The 23,265-nt window shown below is 52.7% G+C and overlaps 11 protein-coding genes across 11 annotated transcripts; 5 read left to right on the plus strand and 6 right to left on the minus strand.

The window, feature by feature from the left end:
* Positions 1 to 93: 93 nt before the first annotated feature.
* On the plus strand, positions 94 to 941 carry PPTG_16227 (hypothetical protein; the record flags this gene model as incomplete). Its single annotated transcript, XM_008913854.1, has 1 exon — positions 94 to 941. One exon carries the CDS (start codon positions 94 to 96, stop codon positions 697 to 699), a length of 606 nt encoding a protein of 201 aa, XP_008912102.1. The 3' UTR covers positions 700 to 941.
* Positions 942 to 1,275: 334 nt separating this feature from the next.
* On the minus strand, positions 1,276 to 2,910 carry PPTG_16228 (hypothetical protein; the record flags this gene model as incomplete). Its single annotated transcript, XM_008913855.1, has 1 exon — positions 1,276 to 2,910. One exon carries the CDS (start codon positions 2,908 to 2,910, stop codon positions 1,276 to 1,278), a length of 1,635 nt encoding a protein of 544 aa, XP_008912103.1.
* Positions 2,911 to 3,294: 384 nt separating this feature from the next.
* On the minus strand, positions 3,295 to 4,993 carry PPTG_16229 (hypothetical protein; the record flags this gene model as incomplete). Its single annotated transcript, XM_008913856.1, has 1 exon — positions 3,295 to 4,993. The coding sequence occupies one exon, from the start codon at positions 4,991 to 4,993 to the stop codon at positions 3,335 to 3,337; it is 1,659 nt and encodes a 552-aa protein (XP_008912104.1). The 3' UTR covers positions 3,295 to 3,334.
* A 128-nt stretch (positions 4,994 to 5,121) lies between these two features.
* Positions 5,122 to 5,406, plus strand: PPTG_23908 (hypothetical protein; the record flags this gene model as incomplete). The annotated part of the gene is made up of 1 exon (XM_008913857.1): positions 5,122 to 5,406. The coding sequence occupies one exon, from the start codon at positions 5,122 to 5,124 to the stop codon at positions 5,404 to 5,406; it is 285 nt and encodes a 94-aa protein (XP_008912105.1).
* A 592-nt stretch (positions 5,407 to 5,998) lies between these two features.
* Positions 5,999 to 7,636, minus strand: PPTG_16230 (hypothetical protein; the record flags this gene model as incomplete). The annotated part of the gene is made up of 1 exon (XM_008913858.1): positions 5,999 to 7,636. One exon carries the CDS (start codon positions 7,634 to 7,636, stop codon positions 5,999 to 6,001), a length of 1,638 nt encoding a protein of 545 aa, XP_008912106.1.
* Positions 7,637 to 7,812: 176 nt separating this feature from the next.
* PPTG_16231 (hypothetical protein) lies at positions 7,813 to 8,729 on the minus strand. Its single transcript, XM_008913859.1, has one exon. The coding sequence runs from the start codon at positions 8,685 to 8,687 to the stop codon at positions 8,391 to 8,393; it is 297 nt and encodes a 98-aa protein (XP_008912107.1). The 5' UTR covers positions 8,688 to 8,729; the 3' UTR covers positions 7,813 to 8,390.
* A 147-nt stretch (positions 8,730 to 8,876) lies between these two features.
* PPTG_16232 (hypothetical protein) lies at positions 8,877 to 11,854 on the plus strand (the record flags this gene model as incomplete). The annotated part of the gene is made up of 1 exon (XM_008913860.1): positions 8,877 to 11,854. The coding sequence occupies exon 1, from the start codon at positions 9,050 to 9,052 to the stop codon at positions 11,852 to 11,854; it is 2,805 nt and encodes a 934-aa protein (XP_008912108.1). The 5' UTR covers positions 8,877 to 9,049.
* Positions 11,830 to 14,902, minus strand: PPTG_16233 (hypothetical protein). Its single transcript, XM_008913861.1, has one exon. The coding sequence runs from the start codon at positions 14,727 to 14,729 to the stop codon at positions 11,997 to 11,999; it is 2,733 nt and encodes a 910-aa protein (XP_008912109.1). The 5' UTR covers positions 14,730 to 14,902; the 3' UTR covers positions 11,830 to 11,996.
* An 81-nt stretch (positions 14,903 to 14,983) lies between these two features.
* Positions 14,984 to 16,422, plus strand: PPTG_23909 (hypothetical protein; the record flags this gene model as incomplete). Its single annotated transcript, XM_008913862.1, has 5 exons — positions 14,984 to 15,163; positions 15,521 to 15,654; positions 15,726 to 15,937; positions 16,016 to 16,034; positions 16,311 to 16,422. The coding sequence occupies 5 exons, from the start codon at positions 14,984 to 14,986 to the stop codon at positions 16,420 to 16,422; spliced, it is 657 nt and encodes a 218-aa protein (XP_008912110.1).
* A 292-nt stretch (positions 16,423 to 16,714) lies between these two features.
* PPTG_16234 (hypothetical protein) lies at positions 16,715 to 19,434 on the minus strand. Its single transcript, XM_008913863.1, has one exon. The coding sequence runs from the start codon at positions 19,290 to 19,292 to the stop codon at positions 16,986 to 16,988; it is 2,307 nt and encodes a 768-aa protein (XP_008912111.1). The 5' UTR covers positions 19,293 to 19,434; the 3' UTR covers positions 16,715 to 16,985.
* A 1,913-nt stretch (positions 19,435 to 21,347) lies between these two features.
* PPTG_16235 (hypothetical protein) lies at positions 21,348 to 23,263 on the plus strand. The gene has a single exon (XM_008913864.1). The coding sequence runs from the start codon at positions 21,394 to 21,396 to the stop codon at positions 23,125 to 23,127; it is 1,734 nt and encodes a 577-aa protein (XP_008912112.1). The 5' UTR covers positions 21,348 to 21,393; the 3' UTR covers positions 23,128 to 23,263.
* Positions 23,264 to 23,265: the final 2 nt, after the last annotated feature.

A 23,265-nucleotide genomic window follows, 5' to 3' on the forward strand; every position in this document is an offset into this window, starting at 1 on the left:
TTTGAGGGCCGTCCACGTCTGCTCGGTTCGATCCCGGACAATGCTGCGGCCATCATAGACGGTATGTTGCCCTGCGAACTTGGTGGTCAGGCCATGGCTGAAATTATCTACGGCGACGTGAACCCCAGCGGCAAACTGCCGATCACGTACCCGAAGGACCCGGCCAACACCGCCATCCCCTACAACCACCGCGTCACCACGCGTTGCATGTGGGACAACTGCTGGATGCAATGGGACTTTGGTGCTGGTCTCAGCTACACGAAGTTTAACTACTCCTCTGTCACGCTCGACAAAACTACCATCGCCAATGCCGACGATACGCTTACCGCCACCGCCACCATGACGAACACCGGGTCGCGAGCTGGCAAGGAGACGGTCATGCTGTTCTTGATCCAACCGTTCCGCAAGATCTCGGTGCCGGAGATGAAGATGCTCAAGAAATTCAAGAAGATTGAGCTACAGGCGGGCGAATCCATGGACGTGTCGTTCTCACTGTCGGAAGAGGATTGGGGTGTGTACAAGCCGGAAATCGGCAGTGGACTGAAACGTGTTGTGGAGGACAGCAAGTATGTTGTGGCTGTGAAGCCGGACACGTGGTGCAATGTGTATGGGGAGAACATCACGAACCCATTGTGCGCGGAGTTTACTATCGACACGAGCAGCGGTGCTGGCACTGTCAGCGTCGGCGTTCAGCTGTAACACGAAAAAGAAGCATTCGTCGGATTTCAGGCGAGAGAGAGAGAGAGAGAGAGTACGCGAATAAAACGGCCGTTGGATGGTATTCAGACGAAAAAAACCAATAGAGTTTTGATGGGATTTTTTCGTCTGAATGCCATCCAACGTTCATTTGGATTATTCGAAACCCAAATCAAAAGAGTCAAATTTTGGGTCGTTATAAAATATGCCATCCTGGCCAATCAGATCTCTCAGTTCTACTGGGCTTTGATATTTTAAAAAGAATTGTTTTGCGAATTCTGAAACAGCAATTGTTTATTTTAATGTAGTAAATTAAATGTAAAGTAATTAATTGTTATTAATTATGAAAACATTATTAAACGAGTTTATCGATTAACTTTGATTTTTATTATATTTAATTACTTACCAAAACCAAAAACTGCTCAGTACCATATACATGTTTTACAGTAGTAGTATACTATTGTAAAAAAAAATTCGTATTTCGTAGTTCTGAAATTAATACTTGTCGTCTATACATACAGTATATATGCCACTGTCGAAATACTCACTACGTTAACAACTTCTTAGATGATTCTTCTATTACGATGAGTCATATTGCGCCTTATCTCGAGTGCTAGACGACATGATTATGGAGAATTCATCGTAAATTGTGCCAGTTGCGCTCTCAATCATCGTCAGAGTGAGGTTCGTCGGAGTTACCGACAACTTCGTGATGCAGTAGTGCGTGTTATCCATCAGCACAAGCCAATCGGGAGACGGTGGGTTCTCGAACTTAAACATACCTTCTGGACCTCCAGCGGACCCCGCTATTACATACACGGGGGCCTGAGGGTTTTCATACGTGTTGGTATCGTTTGATACGCCATCCATAACAGCGCTACTGTTTGCTGTCGGGTAATGCCGTTCGTACGCATGAACGTGGCCCTGTAGCACGAGGTCCACCTTGTACTTGATGAAGAGCTCTTCAAAAGCTGCTTGCACATTCAGCGCCTCGTAATCGTTGTTGGGTACACCGTTGGCATCGCAGGAGCGAATCGTATACATTGGTCGATGCATACCAACAATAATCCATGGTACGTTGTCTCGGTTGGCATCCGCAGCCTTCAGATCGGCTTCAAGCCAAGCCAACTGGTCGCCAAAGTCGCCATAGACTCTATTTGTGTGGTAAGCATTGCTCGGGGCGTTCGGGTAGTCTGTCTCACTCGAAATCGAAGTGAAGTGAGCGGATCCGTACTCAAAGGAATGCCACATATTCAGCACACCACCGCTCTCTGGAGACGGCATTCGGAACCGCGAGTTAAACGCCGAATAGTTACCGAGTTGGTCTTTCTTGCTCTTCGAAAGTAGACACGTAGGTGAGTGGCATTCGGCCTCGTGATTCCCTACAACCACCATATACGCAACTTGACGCATTACGTTTGTCATCGAGTTCATGAACTTGTTGTACACTTGTTCGTAGTAGAATCCAAACACGTTTTTTGCTGTGAGGAATGCGTTGTCTGCATAGGCCACGTCGCCCACGTGGTAGATGAAGTCCACTTCGTCCACAATACTGTTCACGTACTTATTAGAGGCCACAGAATTGTCGTCAACACCCAGATCACCGTACACAGCGATTGTGAACGGACTCTTATCGCCACTGGCGCGTGCCGTCGTGAACGAGCTGACTCCGCTTTGGAAATGTTTGTTATCTGCGGTGCCGACCTTGTAAAAGTACGCCGTGTTGGGCTTCAACCCGTCCACAGCTGCGTGGTAACTGTACAATTCGTAGTCTTTGTCCTTATAGTAAGATTTGGTCTCAATCTCAACATTGGTCGCCTTCTTAAGCTTTGATTTAGTACGACCAAGCCATATCATGGGGTCCTTGTCGAGCACGAAAGTCGTCCAAGAGATGGTCATACCCGTGCCTGCTTCTTCTCCAGCGAACGCCAAGTGAAGCTGCTGCGGTACTCTGGTTGCGTTGCTTGTGTCACTCACTCGGCACGCTTGTGACGGAGTAACGTCTCCAAACTGGTACTGCAGCGAGCATGAATCTTCCGGCATACAGCTCAATGAAGACCATTCATACACACACTTGTCGTCGTCCACAGCACTACCAGATACGGCCGATTTGTAGCCGTCACTGAAGAAATGCTTTACCTTGTCCATGAAGCCATAGGCCGAGACTTCCGAGCACAACGCAGCTGAGATCACCAAGTGAACTAATAGTCGCATGGTCTGATGGGAATCGCAAAACAACAAGTGGTATGTGTCACGCCTGGAAATACTTACCGGATGATGGCTGTGTACAGAAGTAACAGACTCTGTTGCACTGCAAATTCACCATCCTGATCTCCATCCTCGACGACTCAACAACTACCATAATATTTGTGGCATAAATTATGGCCAATAATTTGGAATCTGAAAGATTCTGAATCAGGAGATATGTATGCTATCTGTACAATCACGTGAGACTTGCAAATAATTGTGAAAATGAAGTGAGTGAACAATAAAGTAACCAGTTTGTCAGTGGAGGTCTTCGATTGAGGCACGGTAGCCGGATCGCATCATAGTCTGGCCCAGCGACCATCATGAGCCACGGCGACTGTTACTCATTTGTACCCGCTGGAACATCAAAAATGCATTATGACTACTTAGACTACTTCACAGTTTGCGTTTGACTTGCTGACGCTGCTTTAATGATAGAGAACTCGTCGTGTACCGTTCCAGTGGCAGCCTCGATCATCGTAATTGTCAGGTTCGTCGGAGACGCAGTAAGTTTCGTGATACCGTAGTGTTCGTTGTCCATCAGAGCCAACCACTTCGGAGACGGAGGGTTCTTGAATGGGTACAGACCTTCCGAGTTGCCAGCAATGCCGGCAATGACATGTACAGGTGCCTTTGGATTCGTGTACGTCTTTCCATCCTTCGATACGCCGTGCATGATTGCCTTACTATCTGCCGTCGGGTAGTGGCGCTCGTAAGCATGCACGTGTCCCTGGTACACCAGATCCACCTTGTACTTGATGAACAGCTTCTCAAACGCCTTCTGCACCTTCAAGGACTCGTACTCGTCATTTGGTACACCGTTGGCGTCGCAGGAGCGAAGGGTATATAGAGGTCGATGCATACCAATAATAATCCAGGGCACGTTGGCTCGGTTGGCATGAGCAGCCTTCAGATCGGCTTCGAGCCACGCGAGTTGGTTACCAAAGTTACCGTATGTACGTTTGGTGTAGTACGCATTCTTCGGTGCGTTGGGGAAGTCCGTTTCGGACGAGATGGTCGTGAAGTGCACCGAGGCGTAGTCGAACGAATACCACATGTTCAATACACCACCGCTCTCGGGCGACGGCATCCGGAAGCGAGAGTTGTAGGCAGAATAGTTGCCAAGTTGGTCTTTCTTACTGTCAGATAGTAGACACGTCGGCGAGTGGCACTCGGACTCGTGATTGCCCACCACAACCATGTAGGCCATGTGACGCATCACGTTGGTCAGGGAGTTCATGAACTTGTTGATGATTTCTTCATAGAAGAAGCCGAACGCCGTCTTGGCGGTCAGGAAGTCGTTATCGGCGTAGGAAATGTCGCCCAGGTGGTAGATGAAGTCCACTTTATCCACCAGATCGTTGACGTATTTGTTAGAGTCCACCGAGTTAGCTTCGGTTCCCATATCTCCATACACAGCCACAACGAACGGGCTCTCGTCGCCAGCCGCGCGTGCTGTCTTGAATGAGCTAACGGAGCTCTGGAACTTCTTCTCAGTGGCACTACCCACTTTGTAGAAGTATTCCGTGTAGGGCTCAAGGCCGCTGACAACAGCGTGGTAGCTGTACAGCTCGTACTTCTCGTCCTTGTAGTATGACTTGGTCTCGATCTTGGCGTCCTTTACTAGAGCGACTTTAGCCTCGCTGGTGCCGATCCATACGGCCGGAGACTCCTCCAGTGCGAACGAAGTCCAGGAGATCGCCATGCCCGTACCGGCTTCCTCGCCGGCGAAAGCCAAGTGGAATTGCTGCGGCACTTTTGTGTGATCGCCGTTGTCCGTCACACGGCACGCCTGGGACGGCGTGACGTCACCGAACTGGTACTGAATCGAGCATTTGTCTTCGGGCTGGCAGCTCAGAGAAGACCACTCGTACACACACGTTCTGTCGTCCGTGTTCGTTTGCGTGGCTTGTTTGGTTCCTTCAACTGATCCAGTGGCGTCGTCGTCGCTGAAGAAATTCTTAGCCATAGATTTGAAATCGATGGCCGTCGCGACGGAGCACACGCCGCTCGCGATCACCGCTAGCTTGAACGCTACGGGGGCGCGCATTTCAACAACTTCGGTCGTCGACTCGGTGTCGTCTTGGCAAAAGCGGGAATGGCGGTCCGTCCTTGGTTGATTACCGTGGGGCAGGGGTCCCATCCAAGCAGAAATCCCCGCAACTTCCATGTTCCAACATGCTACTCCCCATGATTAAAACACACTCCAAATGGGAACAATTCCGCATTAGAAATGGCGACCAACAGGATGGTGGAGCAACGAATTGGGAGATGCTCTCGGTCGTCTGGACAATTCTCGCACTGAGTGAGAACAAGTCGAACACAGCGGATACAGTACATAACTTTGAGGTTGAAATGCAGTTCAGCACCTCGTGGACCGACTCTTTGCTGTTTCTATTCGCTACATCTCTAACTGGACGTGCATCTTGGATGAGGAACATTGAAGCTGAAAATATCGATTGAGTTGTGTTCGTGATTCAAGCGTGCTGTCCTTCGTTGAGGAAAGACTTGATCGTGAGATTCGTCCTACACTGGAAATTCTCTGGTGAAAACTACGTGATTCCTTCTTGATCGTAATCTTGCCCAGCTCCGTTTTGCTTGCATCGTTCCCTTGTTGTCGTTCGACATGCACCCAGTGTGTACTAATTAATACACACATGTACCTAAAAGCACCAGTAGCAGCAACAATTCGTCGAGTGTGCTCGTTTTGAAGTGGACAGTAATCCTCTGGTTACGCTCAACTCGTAAACCATCCTTGTTGTGCTTGTTGCAGCTTGATCAAGCTGCTTGGCATGAGTGTTTCAACGTGTACTAATACAACATGTGTTACAGCACGATTCACCATGGATTTCATCCGTTTCCTGCTGTGCAAAAGATAGCGTGGCATTGTGTTGATGCCCGTTCTGGTTCCGTGGCTTTAGTGAAGTTGTTTATTTCCCGCGATATCGACAGCAAGTTACTGTACTTGGTGTCAGAATATGTAGACATCTATCCTTTTTCCATCTCTGCAGAGTTTTCGCCAACGACTCTTTCTAGTGCATCTAATATGGAATTCTCATTCGTCTTGAGAAGCATCCCCTCGTTCTTTGATGATCGAAAACTTATCGCACACAGTTCCGGTGACACTCTCAACCGTTGTGAGTGTGATATTCGTCGGGGTAACTGACATCATGGTGATGGCGTAGTGCTGGTTGTCCATCAAGGCATGCCACTTCGGAGACTTTGGATGTTTATATTTGTACAAACCTTCGGGGCCTCCCGCCGAGCCAGAAACCATGTACACCGGCGCCTTTGGATTGGTATACGTCGCATCGTCTTTGGAAACACCGTCCATGACGGCGCTACCCTTCGCCGTCGGGTATTGACGCTCATACGCATGGACATGACCCTGTAGAACCAGATCCACTTTGTACTTGATGAACAGTTCCTCGAAAGCCTTTTGCACGTTCATTGCCTCAAAATCGTTGTTAGGTTTGTCATCTACGTCGCATGAACGAATCGTGTACATCGGTCGATGCATCCCGACAACAATCCACGGGACCTGGTCACGATTAGCGTCCGCAGCCTTGAGATCAGCCTCAAGCCAGGTTAATTGATCGCCGAAACGGCCGTATACCCGGTGTGTGTGGTACGCGTTGCTCGGTGCATTGGGATAATCTGTCTCGGACGAGACTGTGGTGAAGTGAACGGACGCATACTCGTAGGAATACCACATATTTTGCACACCTCCGCTCTCTGGTGATGGCATTCTGAAGCGTGCGTTGAATGCCGAGTAATTGCCGAGTTGATTCAGCTTTTCGTTTGAGAGAAGGCAGGCCGGAGAATGGCACTCCGCCTCGTGGTTACCGACCAGTACCATGTACGCCATTCGCCGCATGATGTTGGTCATGGAATTCATAAATTTGTTGTACATTTGTTCGTAGAAAAACCCAAAAGCGGTTTTAGCTGAAAGGAAGGCGTCATCGGCATACGAGACATCCCCGAGGTGATAAACGAAGTCTATCTTACCCACCAGTGTGTTCACGTACTTGTTGGTCTCAACAGCGTTATCATCGGCCCCCATATCACCGTACACAACGATCGTGAATGGACTTTTGTCGCCACTTTTGCGAGCTGTTGTGAACGAGCTCACAGCACTCTGAAACTTGGTTTCACTGCCGCTACCGACCTTGTAGAAGTACTCTTTGTTGGGTTTCAGACCTCCCACAACTGCGTGGTAGCTGTAGAGTTCGTAGTGGTCGTCCTTGTAGTATGACTTGGTTTCAATCGTCGCATCCTTCACTATAGTAAGTTTGCTCTCACTCGTCCCAATCCACACTGCCGGTTTTTTTTCTAATGCAAACGTTGTCCACGAAATCGTCATGCCCGTTCCAGCTACTTTGCCAGCAAATGCCAAGTGGAATTGCTGAGGAATTCTGGTCGAGTCGCTTGTAGAGCTCACGCGGCATGCGTCTGATGGCGTGACGTCACCAAAATGGTATTGGATGGAGCATGAGGCCTCAGGCTTACAAGTCAGTGAAGACCAGTGATATACACACGCGCTGTCGTCCACCGCACTACTTGAAGACTCAGAGCTGGCATCCTGGCGGAATAAGTTCTTCACCTTGTCCAAAACGCCACTGGGGTTGGCTGAAGTTGCAATAAAGCACAGGCTCAGAACTACTGCCAGTCTTCCAACTAATTGCGTGCGCATCTCTGAAGGTTGAGGCCACTGGAATGTTGTGCCGAGCGATAAAGCTAAAATGACTTTCCCTTGCCACGCTTACGGACGCCGTTATGGCTTTACTTATCACAAAGTATCCTACTCCATCGTATCCACCATCTCAAGATCGAGAATCGAAGTGCCCGCCTCATGAGGAGCTTTATGATGTTTACAAAGGTCAAAACGATTCAGCGAGAATCAAAGCAAATATAACTTGAGTCTGTACGAACAGCACAACGGGAATGCTGTCAACTGAAATTGTTGAACGTCTTCCCACATTACTGAGTTTAGTAGGCGGCGTAGCAAGTGCACTCATGCTACTGGACGTCTACCAAAAATGGTGTAAGGACCCGTCGTATTTACAACAGATAAGTCCCTGGATATTGATACATAAACAGCTATCTACTCCGAAGCCAACGTCTGCAGGAGCGACCGTGAACCTTTTGTCCGGTACGGGTCCATACACGTCCTTAACGAGAGGCTTTCTGAACATGGTGAAGCTCAGCGGATCACGCAGTTTGATCAGTGGAAATCTCGCGCACTGTATCTGGGTGCATCGTCGAAGCTAACATTGGTTTGACTAGACACTATGGTTCACCTTACCCACTCTGCAATACACTGGAAGATGCGCTGTATCCGAGACTCGAGCGGCAATGAGGAAAACACTCCTCCCAACGTCGTGTGTGCAGACTGCGGATGCGAAGACACAGCCTAGCTGGGACGTCTCGAGCTCAACATTACGTAGTTAGCAGCTCTCGTGCACCACTTTGAATAGTGGAAAAACTGCAAACCTTGTAAGACTCGTAGCGTTAAGGAAATTCACGTCGTTCCCGAACAGGTAGAGGGATATCCAAGCTGACTCCGTGGGCTTGTCCAGACACTGAAGTATCAAATAGTGCTGCAACCGCATGGCAATCTTCCAGGCGTCTGATATAAGGAGCTGGCAGACTTTGTCATGAGCCTTGGCCACCTCCCGCTCGTGGTTGGCGAAGGCTTCACTCATACAGAGCAGAAGCGTAGCAGAGTCGTCGCCATCGTCCATTATTTTCGCGCCAAAGTGTTCTGTAAGTTGTGTTCTGTGGGAAGATCGAAAAATATAGAAGGATTCAGTGCCTTTTTGTCCAAAATCATGTGTCAGGTACATTTACAAATCAATTGATATTTTTTTAAAGTGGGGCGTTTCATACAGGACAGTCGCTGCGCTCTTATTGCATTTGTTGTGTAGTGAGAAGTTGAGAGTAGACTTTCCAAACTAAAATGTATTCCTGACTCATGCCGCAGTCGAGTCTATAGTGTGATATTTCTAGGAAGTGAAGTGTACAAAACGGGAAAACCTAAGAATAGTGAAGGCGAACGATAACGAAGGCATCTTGACTGAGATCACTCGACCAGCAACAACACTATATGCAATACCAGACCAACTATCCGTACGCCACGACATCGCAGCAGTATGGGGCGATATCAAATCGTCGCGATGAGCAGCGACGCCGACAACAGGAATATTCCCAGGCTCTTGCTAAGCAGGTAGCGCAACGCGAACAGCAAAAACGTCGCGAGCGTGAAATGGATCAACAATATCGAAGACATAGCGGGGCATTTCCGAATCCGTTTAACCAGAATTTCCGTCAAGAAGCGTTCGCGTCAGCTGAGCGTGGAATTCTAGACGGACTGGGGCACAATAACCCTCAAAACACACGAAAGAGCTTCGCGCGTGGGCAGCCCCAGCTGCATCATCGCTTACCCGGTGGCCCAGAATCGTTCGACTATTCTCAAGCAAGTAATTTCCCGCCAGCTCAACATCGACCCTCTGTGGATAACCAAACTTTTCAAAGTGGGTTCGGATATCCTGGTAATATGAACCAGCAGCATCCAATGGCACAGCAAAGTTGGCAACAACAACAATCCATTCCAGCACCTGGTACCGTTGGGCCACCTCCTTTTCCCGGATCAAACGTGCAAGCTGGTTGGGGTGTGCAAAATCCTCAGCTGAATGCCATGCCTCAAGCAGTTCGTAATGACTTGGTGGCTGGGCCGCCGCCTTTTGCTCCGGGGCCAAGCATACAAACTGGTTGGCAGAACCCTCAGCAGAATCCAATGGCACAAGCAAGAAACAGTCAATATTGGGCTGGACAAAGCTTTCCCGAGCAACCTGTACCATCGGCAGGCTATGCAGGCTACGCATCTCCACAACGACCGAACTATCAGTCAGGACACCCCTACGATAGTCCACCAGGACCCCCAAATGCTCACAATGCTGGACGCCGTCTGCGAACAGGTATACACGATGGAGATCGAGGAGATGCCGAGGAGAGGTTTCGTCGAAAACAGCAACAGCAGCACGAGATGCAACTCGCACTGGAGCGTCAAATTGAGGAAAAACGACAACAAAAGCTGGAAGCTAAGCGTCGTCAGGAAGAAGAAGATCGACGCGAGTTGGAACGCTTTGAAGAAGAGCAACGTCGGTTAAGAGCTGAACAAGAGCGACTGCAAGAAGAGAAACGTCGCAAGGCAGAACTGGAACAGCAGAAAGCAGACCAGGCAGCCGCGGCGGTCGCGGCGGCAAACCAGCAAGCCAAACTTCAGCAACAACATAAACTGCACGCTCAACTGAACCAACCACAACCTCAACATATCCAATCATTTCAACAGCATTACCAACCACCACCACAGCAACCTGAACACTTTCCAAACGCTCCATCGCCTGATAGATCGAAAAATCCGTTCACCAACTCCCGTGCTCATCTGTTCGAAGATCCCCCACCGCCTCGAGAGTCGATGGCTCCAAGTAATCACCACGGGTACTCGAACCAGAACGCGTCTCCAATCCGAGGACATCCACAGAGTTTTGGTCCAGCGTTTGAGCACGACAATAATATGGGTCGTTTACTTGACCCCATGGAATTACGTCATCAGTACGATGATATGCGGGAGGAGTTGAGTAGGCAGAAACAACTCGTTGACCAACTACGCCAAGCTCAAGCACAGATCCAACAGCGTTCACCTGTGCGAGTGGAAAGCGGGAATATCCCTACGCTGATAGATCTCGAGAAACTCCGCAATGAATTGCGTGGAGAACTCGCTTATCGTGAACAAATTCATCGACAAGAGTTGGAGTCGCTGAAACGAGAGCAACAGCAAGAGCGACCTCCTACACAATCTCCTCACCGCCACTCAGGAGTGAAGGACTCCCTTGAGCTGCAAGTTCGAATTCCTAACAAGGTTGAACGTATCTCGTCGCATCCAGAGACTATCAAAGCACACGAAGTGTCGAGGCAGCAACGAGGTTCTCCCAATAAAATACAACACCCGTTTCGATCCAGTACCGAAGAATTGAGTCATCACCTCAAAGCACCGATTAGTGAAAGCGCAATGTCATTGCGTGGTGAAAGCAGGTTTGTGTACTTTAATGTCGAGACCGGAGGGAACCTAAATGGTGACGTTGGGGACGAAAAAAGTTCTGACAACGAACAGGACGGAGACGCGCTGGATGAACAAAGCGAATCGATCAAAGTGGAGGCACCTCTACAGCGAAAGAGCATTCAAAAGAGTGTCCAATTCTCACCAACAAGAAAGCCTAGCATCAGGCAGTCTGTAGCTGTAACCAGATCGGTATCTCCCAGAAGACCGATAAAAAGTGAAGTTTCGGACACCGACAGCGATGGTGACGATGATCGTGGATTTGTCGTGACAGGTATCACGTCTTCTCCGTCGCACCAGCTACTGAACTCACCGTCAACCTCTCGCAGCAGCAGATCTGCAGCGAGCAGTCATCGGTACTCACAGTTGCCACCAGCCTTGTCTTCATTTTCACCTTCAAAGGCTTCACATAAGTGGCGTCTTGAGTCCATGGGCACCACCGACAGCAACGATGATCTGGATGAAAGTTTGGACGGTGATCAGCTTGAAGCACTTTTCCAGCGAAATGTTCGTCGACACGAGATTCTTCTAGGATTTCAAAGCAAGTTGCAAGGGCAACCACAGGACGCAAAGCAACGAAAGCCTGACGCAAAACTGGCATGGGCGGAGTTACACCAACAACTCGAGAGTAATAGACGTGCGTTGATGCTCCGGAAACTCAGTACTATGAGCACAGCATCAAACGATTCAAACCAAGAAACTATTGACAATGAGGCGGCTCTAGTAGCGTCCTCAAAGTGGGTGCCGTCGACAGTTCTATCAACTCGAAGACGGAACGTAGTGAACAACTAAAAGCCAGGTTCTTTGATTGACACTTAAGCCGCACAGATCGCTCTAGTCGTCTATCATCCCTTAATGCACGCAAGTGATTCTCTCTCACTTGTTCCATATTCTGGCATACACAAAACTGCACAAAGCTCACACATAGCTTGGCTTACCACCAGTGAAGCCACGAAAGCCAGCTGTGGCCTTGCTGGCTGCCGTCGTTGTTATCGCTGCCCCAGTGACCGTTCCAGTACTGGTTGCTGCCCTGGTTGTTACCCCAGTGGCCGTTCCAGTACTGGTTGCTGCCTTGGTTGCTCGAAGGAGCGGCAGTCGTGGTGGCGGGGGTAGACGTGGCCAAAACTGGAGCCGTGGTGCTGTCAGTGGCAGTCTCCGTAGCAACCGGTGCCTCTGTAGCGGCAGAGGCCTCCGTCACAGGAGCGACCGTAGCAGCGTTCTCACTGCCCGTGGTCGAAGTACCCGAGCTGGTGAACGGAGCCGAACCCGAACCGGCCAGGTTCGAGAAAGCAGTAGAGCCCGAGGCGGAAGAAGACGCCGTTGCCGAAGCAGAGGCCGACGATCCGGCGTCCACCGAGCCGGAGGACGAGCCCGCGCAAGCCACCGACTTCTCCAGAAGCATGCTCACATCAGCGTAGCTAAGACCGATGCTGGTCACAGTATCAGCAGCCGGTTTGGCCTTAGGGAACCACAGGAAGTCCGGGTGGTCGTCGTCCGAATCGTAGACCCACTCACCACCGATGATGGCTCCATCGTCGTCCATCTCCAGCAGGTACGTGTAGTAGGCACCCGTCGTGTACGAGTCGACCTTACCCGAGGACACCAGACCACCATCCGTGTACGTTTCGAAGATCCACGAGAGACGCGTCTTGACGTACACGATGCTCTTGGCAGCAGCATTCCACGGGTACTCCTCAAGTCCATAGAAGGTCTGGGCCGCTTCCTCCAGCGTCATCTCCGTCTGTTCGTACACCTTGAAGCCACGCACAGGCTGGTTCCACACCTCCGAACCGGCGGTGACATCAGCGACGAAGGTGGCGTTCAGTTTGCCCAGAAGGTTGGCCGCAGCAATGTGGAAGTACGCAGGGTTCAAATCACGGTACGCGTCGCTCGAGTGACGGCCGTACTCGTCCGTCGAGTCCGTACCGCCGTTGTAGCGTGTGCCGGTGAACACCGTCGAGACGGAAGCACCATCATAGACGTCCGAGATCAACGCCTTGATGTCCATCGGCTGGAACGTCACGCCGTTGTAGGTCACCGCGCACTTTGGCTCTTCCTCGATCATGGCAGCAGGCGCCCAAGCGTGGCAGATACCGAACCAGGTAGGGATGCAGTAGCCCGAGCTCTTGCCAGCACGGATGGCGCACGAGCTGCCGTCGGTGAGAGACGAGCAGTCACTGTCCGAGGAGCAGACTGTGCGGCTGCTCATCGAGTCAATGCCGTTGTCGGCCGACACCTTGTCCATGAAGTCGTCGACGTCCAGGCCGAAAGCCTTGGCGTACTTTTCGGCGGGACTCGGCTCACCGGCACTCCAGATAACGTTGATGCTGTCCTGGTACGTGGGCCAGTACGGACCGGGCCACGGCGACGGTGTGTGGACACCCACGGTTGGCAGGTTGGCGAGCGTCATCTCCATGGACGTGCCGAAGTAGGCCTCCAGCTTGGCGATGTCCTTGTTGGTATTGGCCTCGAGTTGACGCTTCGTCTCGATCTTCTCCTCCAGTCTACGGCCGGACATGGGCGAGTGGCGCAGCTTACGGCTGCTCTCTTCCTCCCAGCCAGTGGCACAGTTGGGCTCCTCCTCCACGCTAGGAGCTGCGGTCGTAGTCGTCACGCCAGTCTTAGACGGTGAGACCGTCGCGGTAGTCTCGACATTGGACGATCCGGCAACGCTGGTTGAAGTGGTAGGGGCAGGCGTCACCCCCGTCTTCGTGGATGGAGAAGTGGTCGAGGTAATGTCTTCAACGGAAGAACCAGCCACGCTGCTGTACGACGTGGAAGGCGCCGTCGTGGCTGTCGTGACACCAGTCTTTGTGGAGGGTGAGGTTTCGGAGGTGTCATCCACGCTAGGAGATGTAGTCGCGGTCGTCACGCCGGTCTTGGACGGCGAGACCGTTGCGGTAGTCTCAGCATCGTACGAACCAGCAACGCTAGTCGAGGTAGTCGGGGCCGTCGTGACACCCGTCTTAGTTGACGGCGAAGTGGTCGAGGTAGTCTCTTCAGCCGAGGAGCCAGCCACACTGTTTGACGACGTCGAAGAAGCCGTTGTTACACCCGTCTTAGTAGACGGCTGAGTGGTTGACGTGGATTGCTCCGCAGAAGAACCAGCGACGCTGCTGGACGCAGACGGATTGGTGATGACACCCGTCTTGGTAGACGTAGTGGTGGACGTCGAAGTGGACGATTGGGAAACTGTCGTGCCCGTTTTGGTATGCGTCGTAGTGCCCGCCGCGGAGGAAGTGGTGGATGACTGGGTCGTCTGCGTGGTTGACGTCGAGGTTGACGTCGAAGTGGTGGTCGTTATCGTGTACGCATCCTGGTTTGCGCCCGTGGCTGGGATATCCTCACACAGGACCGCCTTGCCCACCAAGGTGGAGATGGCCTCCGATGGAGCCGTGCTCGTGTTAGCCAGCAGCTCCGTGTAGGTCACAGTAACAGTTGAGATGGTGGTGATGTCGGGAAGCGTAGGGTCAACCTCCACGGTGATGGCGCAGTCCTGGTCAGCGACCTGTCCGCCGCGCGCCGGGAACTTGCTACTGATCTCGCCCGTGGTGTTGGCCGAAGTCACTGGGTCGTAGAAGAGTGACGTCGCCGACGCCTGCTGCATCTGCATGGCCACGAGAGCCGCAGCCGCCGGGATGAGGTAGCGGCGCGGCGTGTACACCATGTTGCTGGCGTTGATCCAATGGAGAGCTGAAGCTGTTGTCTGCGTCTAACCTGCAACGGCCGAGTAATTTCCTCGCCAGCGAGAAAATTGGGGAATGCCCGCGTCCTCTACGAGCCAGCAGGTGCCGAGCAGTGCATTGCAGAGCTCTGACCCGGCACGTGACTTGAGACCGGCCGTCTCGGCAGTCGGCGTCGAGCGTGACATCTTGCGGTGGAACTGTTGGACGCCACCTTACCGGCTGGTGGCGGCAGCACATGGGATATGCGCAGAACGCCAGAGGACAAGGCCTCCAGCTGTGTGGCTCGCCTTTGCCGTCTGAATCGATTCAACAGCTCCAGCCACAACGAGTAGCTTCGGCGGCGGGCGCTGCGCTCGAGATGGCGGTGCGGATATTTAGAGCATCGAGCTTTCAGGACCGGCGCGCTCGTAATGTTGTACGTTCAGATTAGGATCGTGCACGCAGGGATTGCTGCTGCTGTCGCTGTTTGGTGATGCTATCGGCATAGGGAGTCCCTATGCCGATAACATTAGGGACATTGAGCGCAACTTGGCGTTGGTGCTGACTGCTTCGGTAAAAGTTGGTCCACTAGTCAGCGAAGCAATCAAACAGCAATTAATACATGATACCCCGTTCAAAACAAAAAATAATAAAAAATTTTGCCCCTAAAAAAGTGAAGATTGAGCTTCAAATAGTTGTTAAATCGAATCAAAAGACATCGTTGCATATTCAAGGATGATATTATAATAGATGTGGATTTTTTGCTGTTGCATTGTGGTTGATGGGATGCCAGCTTGGCGAGCTCGTTTCGGTGCTGTGGCATGCCGACTCCATCACCTCGCTGGAGTTCACCGTTGTTTGGTTTGGTGTGCCTAACTTGCGCGAGTCGAAGGCAAGTTTATATAACGTTGTGGGGCACATGTACATGTATGTAAGATTCCCCACAACAGCAATCGCTGTTGGCATAGGAGTCGGGTGGATTTTGATCGCTATTGAAGACCCCGCTCGCAAATGCTGCAGTCCACTCGAAGGGAGCACGAGCAATGCGACGCCCAGCAGCCTCTGAGTAGAGATGCTGTACATGGAACAGGAGATCTCCCTTGCGAGCTGCCACGCCGTCTGCAGCTGGCCAACACGATTGAAGTGATCCGGTGCCAGCCTCAAGATGACCAAAAGATGACGGGCACGCCTTACAGTGATATTCACCTTGGTAAGTAAGGTGGATGGAAGAGCACAGTAAAAACCGAACCATGCAAAGTAGGTGGCATTATGATAGACTTTGTTACAGAGGCCGCGGCCTCTGCTGAGTGAGTCAAAATTTGCAATCGAACGATGTTGCGGTACAATGCTGCGCTCGTCAACACACTAATACACCACGCGTACACCAAACTACGGTAGCACGAGCCGTTCTGAGCAGATCGCGCCGTGTAGCAGAAGAGCTGTTGGAGCAAATATTCAAAAGAGGCACGCAGTTCTTGTCTTCCAGCGGGGGGTGGCGCCACTTGATGCACTTCCAGCAGTTCCACCGGCTTCCGACGCCGGATGGGTTTTAATTTGAAAACACCTGCAAGTCGATATTTTAGTGGCGCCCCGGATACCGTCACCTTCAACGATCTGACTTGTCCGCCCTCCAAGCCAAAAATCGCGAACAAGTTGCATTTCGGTGGTCGTCTGAGTGCGTCTACCTACACATAGAACGCTTTGGCGTGCGGAATGCGGTCGGAAGCTCACAGCGTAGTGGAATGATGTAGCAAGCTTTATCGGTACATGTACTTTAGGCGGGCAAATCAATACCATAGGGCTCGCAATTTGCATGTAAGTAGTAGTTAAGTCACCTCGTGACTACTCAAACAAAAAAATACGAGACCATGTACCTGCACTAGAAAAGCACTCATCGAATTTCGTAACTGCAAGACTACTTCGAAGATTCACTTTGCGTACGTTAAGTGCTCTATTCGTCCCGAAAGACCGATGATATGAGAACGGGAGCAGCTTCAGCAACGATTATGCCTGGACAGCGTTATTGTAAAACTGGGCCTCATTTGCTTTGCCTCAAGACATCTACAGACTCATTACTGCTCGATTATTGCTCCTTACCGTATCTAATTACACTTGATAAGTAGTGGAGTTTTGCCATGTAATGGTGATTTTCATTGAGACTGAAGCCGTAAGGCACTAGCTCGGTTGCCATACCATCACGTATACAGGTGATTCTCTCTCACTGTTCATCACTTAAGGCACTGCTGCATCTGCCCCGCTTACCACCAGTGGAAGAAGGACTGGTACCATTGACGTGGGTGGTCGCTGTTCTCGAACTGCTGCTGTTGCTGCTGCTGGTATTGGTGGTACTGGTCTTCGCTCTCATCGTGATGGTTGTTGCCCTGGTTGCCACCCTGGTTGTTGCCCTGGTTGTTGCCCTGGTTGCCACCCTGGTTGTTGCCCTGGTTGTTGCCCTGGTTGCCACCCTGGTTGTTGCCCTGGTTGCCACCCTGGTTGCCACCCTGGTTGTTGCCCTGGTTTCCGCCATTGCTGGACGGAGTAGCCGTTGTCGCAGCGGGGGCGCCGGTATTCAGCGTAGTAGCAGCCGGGGTCCCCGTCGCAGGGGCCTCCGTAGCCGGGGCGTCCGTAGCCACGCTGCCCGCGTTAGAAGCAGTCGAGCTCGTGGACGGCACGTCCGTAGCCGAACCGGCCGAGGTCGAGGCAGAGCTCGTCGCCGATCCCGAAGCACCCACCGAGCCCGAGGTCGAGGCCGACGCCGAAGCAGAGGCCGAAGCCGAGCCAGCCGAGCCCGAAGCCGACGTAGAGTCAGAGCAAGCGACTGACTTCTTAAGAAGCATGCTCACGTCTGCGTAGCTGAGACCAATGCTGGTCACAGTGTCCGCGGCAGGCTTGGACTTGGCGAACCACAGGAAATCAGGGTGGTCGCTGTCCGAGTTGTACACCCACTCACCACCGATGATCTCGCCGGCATCATCCAGCTCCAGAAGGTAGTAGTAGTACTGGCCCGTGGTGAACTTGTCCACTTCACCCGAGGCCACCAGGCCGCCGTCTGTGTACGTCTCGAAGACCCACGAGAGACGCGACTTGACGTACACAATGCTCTTAGCAGCGGCGTTCCACGGGTACTCCTCGAGGCCGTAGAAGGTCTGAGCGGCCTCTTCGAGCGACATGGCAGTCTGCTCGTACATCTTGAAACCTCGCACGGGTTGGTTCCACACCTCAGCGCTGGCCGTCACGTCGACGACAAACGAGTGCTTGAGCTTGCCGAGAAGGTTGGCAGCGGCGATGTGGAAGTACGCAGGGTTCATGTCACGGTAGGCGTCGTTCGTGTGACGGCCATACTCATCCGTGCCGTCATCGCCACCGTTGTAACGGGCACCCGTGAACACCGTCGAGACCTTGGCACCGTCGTAGACGTCCGAGATCAGACCCTTGATGTCCAAGGGCTGGAACGTCACGCCGTTGTGCGTGACCGGACAGTTCGGCTCCTCCTCAATGATAGCAGCCGGGGCCCAAGCGTGGCAGATACCGAACCACGTAGGGATGCAGTAGCCCGAGGTCTTGCCGTCGCGGATGGCGCACTTGCTGCCGTCCGTGCGGGAAGCGCAGTCGTTGTCCGACGAGCACTTGGTGCGCTTGCTCTGCGAGTCCACACCATTGTCCTTCGACACCTTGTCCATGAACTCCTTCACGTCAAGACCGAAAGCCTTGGCGTACTTCTCAGCGGGGCTGGGCTGTCCCTCACTCCAGACGACGTTGATGCTGTCCTGGTAGGTCGGCCAGTACGGGGCGGGCCACGGCGCAGGCGTGAATACACCCTGGGTTGGCAGGTCCTTGAGTTTCAACTCCATCTTGGTGCCGAAGTAGGCCTCGAGCCTGTCAATGTCCCTGTTCGTTTTAGCCTCCAGACGACGCTTCTTCTCGAGCTTCTCCTCGAGAGCATGGCCCGACACGACGCTGTTACGCAGCTTACGGGTGGCCGTGGCCGGTTCTTCCTCCCAGCCGGTGGCACAGTCCTTGGGCTTAGCTCCACCCTTGACAGTCGACGGTGTCGTGTTACCTGTGGTAGTTCCAGTCTTGGACGGAGTTCCCGAAGTCGTGACGGTGCCCGTCTTGGACGGGGCAGCGGTGACGTTCGACGTGCCCGTCTTGGTAGCGGGCGGGTTCACCTCCGTCGAGCCCTGAGTTGGCGAGCCCGAGGTGACGTACGCATCCTGGTCAGCGTCAGTGTTCGGGGTCTCTTCGGACAGCACAACAGTGCCGACCTTGGTGTGCACCGGCTCGGTCGGGGCCGTAGTCAAGTTGGCCAGCAGCTCAGGGTACGTCACCGGCACCGTCGAGATGGTGGTGATGTCCGGAAGGGTGGGGTCAATCTCCACCTCGACGGCGCAGTCCTGGTCGGGGACCTCGCCACCAACAAATGGGGACGATTTCGAGATCGTATCCGCGGTCTGTGTCACAGAGTGCACTCCGTAGTACAGCGACGCGGCGGAAGCGTGCTGCATCTGCAACGCGACGGCGGCCACGGCAGCGGAGACGAGATAGGTGCTGGGCGAGTATACCATATTGCAAAGAGAGTCGATCTAGAGATCCGGAAGGATAGCGCGTCAACCTGGAACGGAGGAAGGCTGTGTAATCTTCTCGACGACGAGAAAATTGGGGAATGGCCATACTGCTGTTGGCTGTGCCCCAGCTCGTTTGCAACGTTGAGCACGGATATCCATGTAGCGCCCGATTTGCAGCAAAAGAGAGTGAGCGCGAGCCAACGTTAAATAAAGGCTCTGAAAAGGCGAGGCTGGCGCGCAAGAACTTCTTTAGGAAGTTTGGTAGTGTAGAAGCAAGGGGCTCTTGTATTAGTTCGGAACTCATTCAACAAGGCCGGCTTTGCCTCTTGCTGTCCGCACGCCACTTCATCCGAGCACGTCTCTCGTCGTAAGATTAAATTTTAATATACCTGCGTCGGTGCAAAGAGCGTTCGGAACCGTGAGTAACCTGCGAACGACACGCGTCTTCTTCACGTCTTGCAGTTCTTTGCATCCCAGCCGATGGTTCTCTTGATGTTTTCGGTGTCGAGCGGTGACTTTGGTTTGTACCCACGGGACAAGCGAGGAGACCGCGTTGAGGTCCAGAGCTCAGGACGAGTCAAATTGCGATCCGCGTGCACACGAAATGTCCTCACGTGCGGCTCCAGACAGGAGAGAGCAGGAGTCGTGTCCTCACTTGCTGTACCCTGTAGCTTTTACAAGTCCCGCAAGCCGGCGTCGGATACAGTGTACGACGTACACGTATAGGCTGGCGTGAGTTCTCATCGGCACAGCGTGTATTTAGCGGGTCAATTAGGTATCCAACCACCCGGCAAAGGCGAACCAGTCGGCAACGACTCAACTGTATTTGGGGCAACTACTCAACTGTACTTGTATTTGCCTTCACCACCCACATAAGAAACAATGAAAGAGGTCGTCAGCGTAGGAACCTCAATTCATTTTGTACGTTAAAGTATGTCCCTGCATCTTAACATGTAAACGCCGCCTCCACCTCGGAGCCTGTAATCTTCGTGGCCAGAGGCATTGGCCACATCACTTGCTTGCTTCCCCGCTAGCTTGTTTCCCTATCCTTGTTGAAGAGATTAATCTCCATTTTATTAATAAACTCTGCAAGGATTGTTTTAATCGGAAATCTTTGGAAACGAACAGGAAAACGGTAGACACCTTTACATCAAGGTCACAGTTGCTGCTGCCACCTCCACCGGAGATACCGATTCCTCTCAAAGCCTATCCGATACCGTTGCTTGAAGACCCTGTAGTCTACAGTGTAGGCTGACTCTGTATTGCTGAGTCAGCTTCTCCCAGCTGCAACTGCAGCACCCAGGCACATGATTCGGAGGATGTTGCAGACTGCAACTTCCAGTCATGTATTGTGACGTTTCATCAGCCGCCTTACCACCGTTGTAGCTTTACTGCCGTCGTGCCAAACGGGAAAAATCAAACCATTACGTTTTTATTAATTAAACGTTCCACCAACGCCACCACACGAATCGTGGGCGTGGACCGCGACAAGTACATGTAGTGTTATTGTGCGTGTTCAACAAGTCGCCTTCACCTTCGAGTTGAACCGTCATCCGTACCTTCAATTGATAACGGTGTGGGGAATAAGACATTGAAAGACAGCAACAGATACGTTGGAGGACAATCTGGAAGTGAACTCGACTACATCCATGTATGTGCATGGGCATGTACCGCTGTAGTTTTACAGTTCATGCAGCGAAGCATCTTAAGCAAATAGGTCAGGATACAAACAGGCGCTATTTGCTAAAGATGAGAGTGCGTTTGCCACGCCACGCTTCACGATCACCGCGCATACAAGCTCGAAGCGTGGCCTATTACTAGACGCTTGCTTGGAGGCTTTCCATGACCATACCGTGCCGTGCAATTGCTTCATCGCTTCGTTGCCATGTGTACGCAAATCCCATGTTGTACAGGTATGTAGATATTCCAGCCAAAACTCGAGCTCGGATGTCGGGGGTTTAGTGCCGTCGTTCCAGATGTCTCAAGCCATAAGCTGGCTCGCAACATGCTTCGGTTCGGGCACTGCCCGTTGAGCAGCTCATTCTTCAATTTTCTCGACATCGAGAAGATTACATAGCTCGTTGTTGCAGGTTTATCGACAATGGTGTACTCACCCAGCTCCTACCTTATCTCGGCCGCCGTGGCTGCGGTTGCTCTGCAGATTCAGTACGCGTCTGCCGGATCGCTGTACTACGGAGCGTTTGACGCGTCCGACAATGTTAAAGTCAGCAAAGACTCGCCTCTTGTCGGTATCGAAATCCCCGACCAGGACTGCCCCATCGAGGTGGAGGTCGACCCGACGCTCCCGGACATAACGACCATCTCGACAGTGCCGGTGACCTTCCCGGACCTGCTGGCAAACTTGACGACGGCTCCGTCCGAGCCGGTGTTCTCAAAGGTGGGCACGGTGATCATGTCGGAGGAGATCCCCGCCACTGACGCCGACCAGGACGCGTACATCGACTCATCGCTTCCGTGGATTGCCACTGGTACGCCGACCAAGACGGGTGTGGAAAAGGCCGCAAAGGACTGCGCTACTGGTTGGGAGGAGCCGGTTACCTCTACCGCCGATAAGCTGCAGGAGAAGCTCGAGAAGAAGCGTCGTCTGGAGGCTAAAACGAACAGGGACATTGCCAAGCTTGAGGCCTACTTCGGCACCAAGATGGAAATGAACCTGAAGAACCTCCCCACGATCGGCGTCCACACGCCGTCGCCGTGGGCCGGTCCGTACTGGCCGACCTACCAGGACAGCATTAACGTCGTCTGGAGTGAGGGACAGCCCAGCCCCGCTGAGAAGTACGCCAAGGCTTTCGGTCTTGACGTGAAGGAGTTCATGGACAAGGTGTCGAAGGACAATGGTGTGGACTCGCAGAGCAAGCGCACCAAGTGCTCGTCGGACAACGACTGCGCTTCCCGCACGGACGGCAGCAAGTGCGCCATCCGCGACGGCAAGACCTCGGGCTACTGCATCCCTACGTGGTTCGGTATCTGCCACGCTTGGGCCCCGGCTGCCATTCTCGAAGCCGAGCCCAACTGCCCGGTGACTCACAATGGTGTGACGTTCCAGCCCTTGGACATCAAGGGTCTGATCTCCAACGTCTACGATGGTGCCGGTGTGGCAACGGTGTTCACGGGTGCCCGCTACAACGGCGGTGACGATGGTGCCGATGAGTACGGACGCCACACGAACGCCGCTTACCGCGACCTGAACCCTGCGTACTTCCACATTGCGTCTGCCAACATCCTGGGCAAGCTGAACGCTACCTTTGTGGCTGACGTCGACGCTGCCGCAGAGGTGTGGAACCAGCCTGTGCGCGGTTTCAAGGTGTTCGAACAGACCGCCATGTCGCTCGAAGAGGCCGCTCAGACCTTCTACGGCCTTGAGGAGTATCCGTGGAACGCCGAAGCTAAGAGCATCGTGTACGTCAAGTCGCGTCTCTCGTGGATCTTCGAGACGTACACGGACGGCGGCCTGGTGGCCTCGGGTGAGATCAACCGATACACAACGGGCAAGTACTACTACTACCTTCTGGAGCTGGATGATGCCGGTGATATCATTGGTGGCGAGTGGGTCTACGCTTCAGACAGCGACCACCCTGATTTCCTGTGGGTGCCGAAGTCGAAGCCTGCTGCTAACACCGTGACCAGCATTGGTTTGAGCTACGCTGACGTAAGCATGCTCCTTGAGAAATCTGTCGCTTGCTCCGACTCCCCTTCGGCTGCTGGCTCCGTGTCGTCTAGCTCGACTGCTGGCTCGGTGGGCGAATCCACGGAGGCTCCTACGGAAGTGCCGACCACGTCGACGAGTGCTTCTACGTCTGGCAGCGCGTTGTAAGTACCCAGCACGTCTTCCGTATTTGTCGTTGCACATGAACATGTAGCTTCGTTTAAATTGCCAGCATTTTCACAAGAAAATGGTTCAATACACGCACTATCGATTTGGCATGTGAAGTTGTAAATTGTACATCGACGC

Source organism: Phytophthora parasitica (assembly GCF_000247585.1).
Source record: "Phytophthora parasitica INRA-310 unplaced genomic scaffold supercont2.56, whole genome shotgun sequence".
NCBI lineage: Eukaryota > Oomycota > Peronosporomycetes > Peronosporales > Peronosporaceae > Phytophthora > Phytophthora nicotianae.

Excerpts from the sequence above, each read along its gene's own strand:
- PPTG_16231 (XM_008913859.1), bottom strand. The coding sequence starts at position 8,687 with ATGGACGATGGCGACGACTCTGCTACGCTTCTGCTCTGTATGAGTGAA.
- PPTG_16233 (XM_008913861.1), bottom strand. The coding sequence starts at position 14,729 with ATGGTGTACACGCCGCGCCGCTACCTCATCCCGGCGGCTGCGGCTCTC.
- PPTG_16234 (XM_008913863.1), bottom strand. The coding sequence starts at position 19,292 with ATGGTATACTCGCCCAGCACCTATCTCGTCTCCGCTGCCGTGGCCGCC.
- PPTG_16235 (XM_008913864.1), top strand. The coding sequence starts at position 21,394 with ATGGTGTACTCACCCAGCTCCTACCTTATCTCGGCCGCCGTGGCTGCG.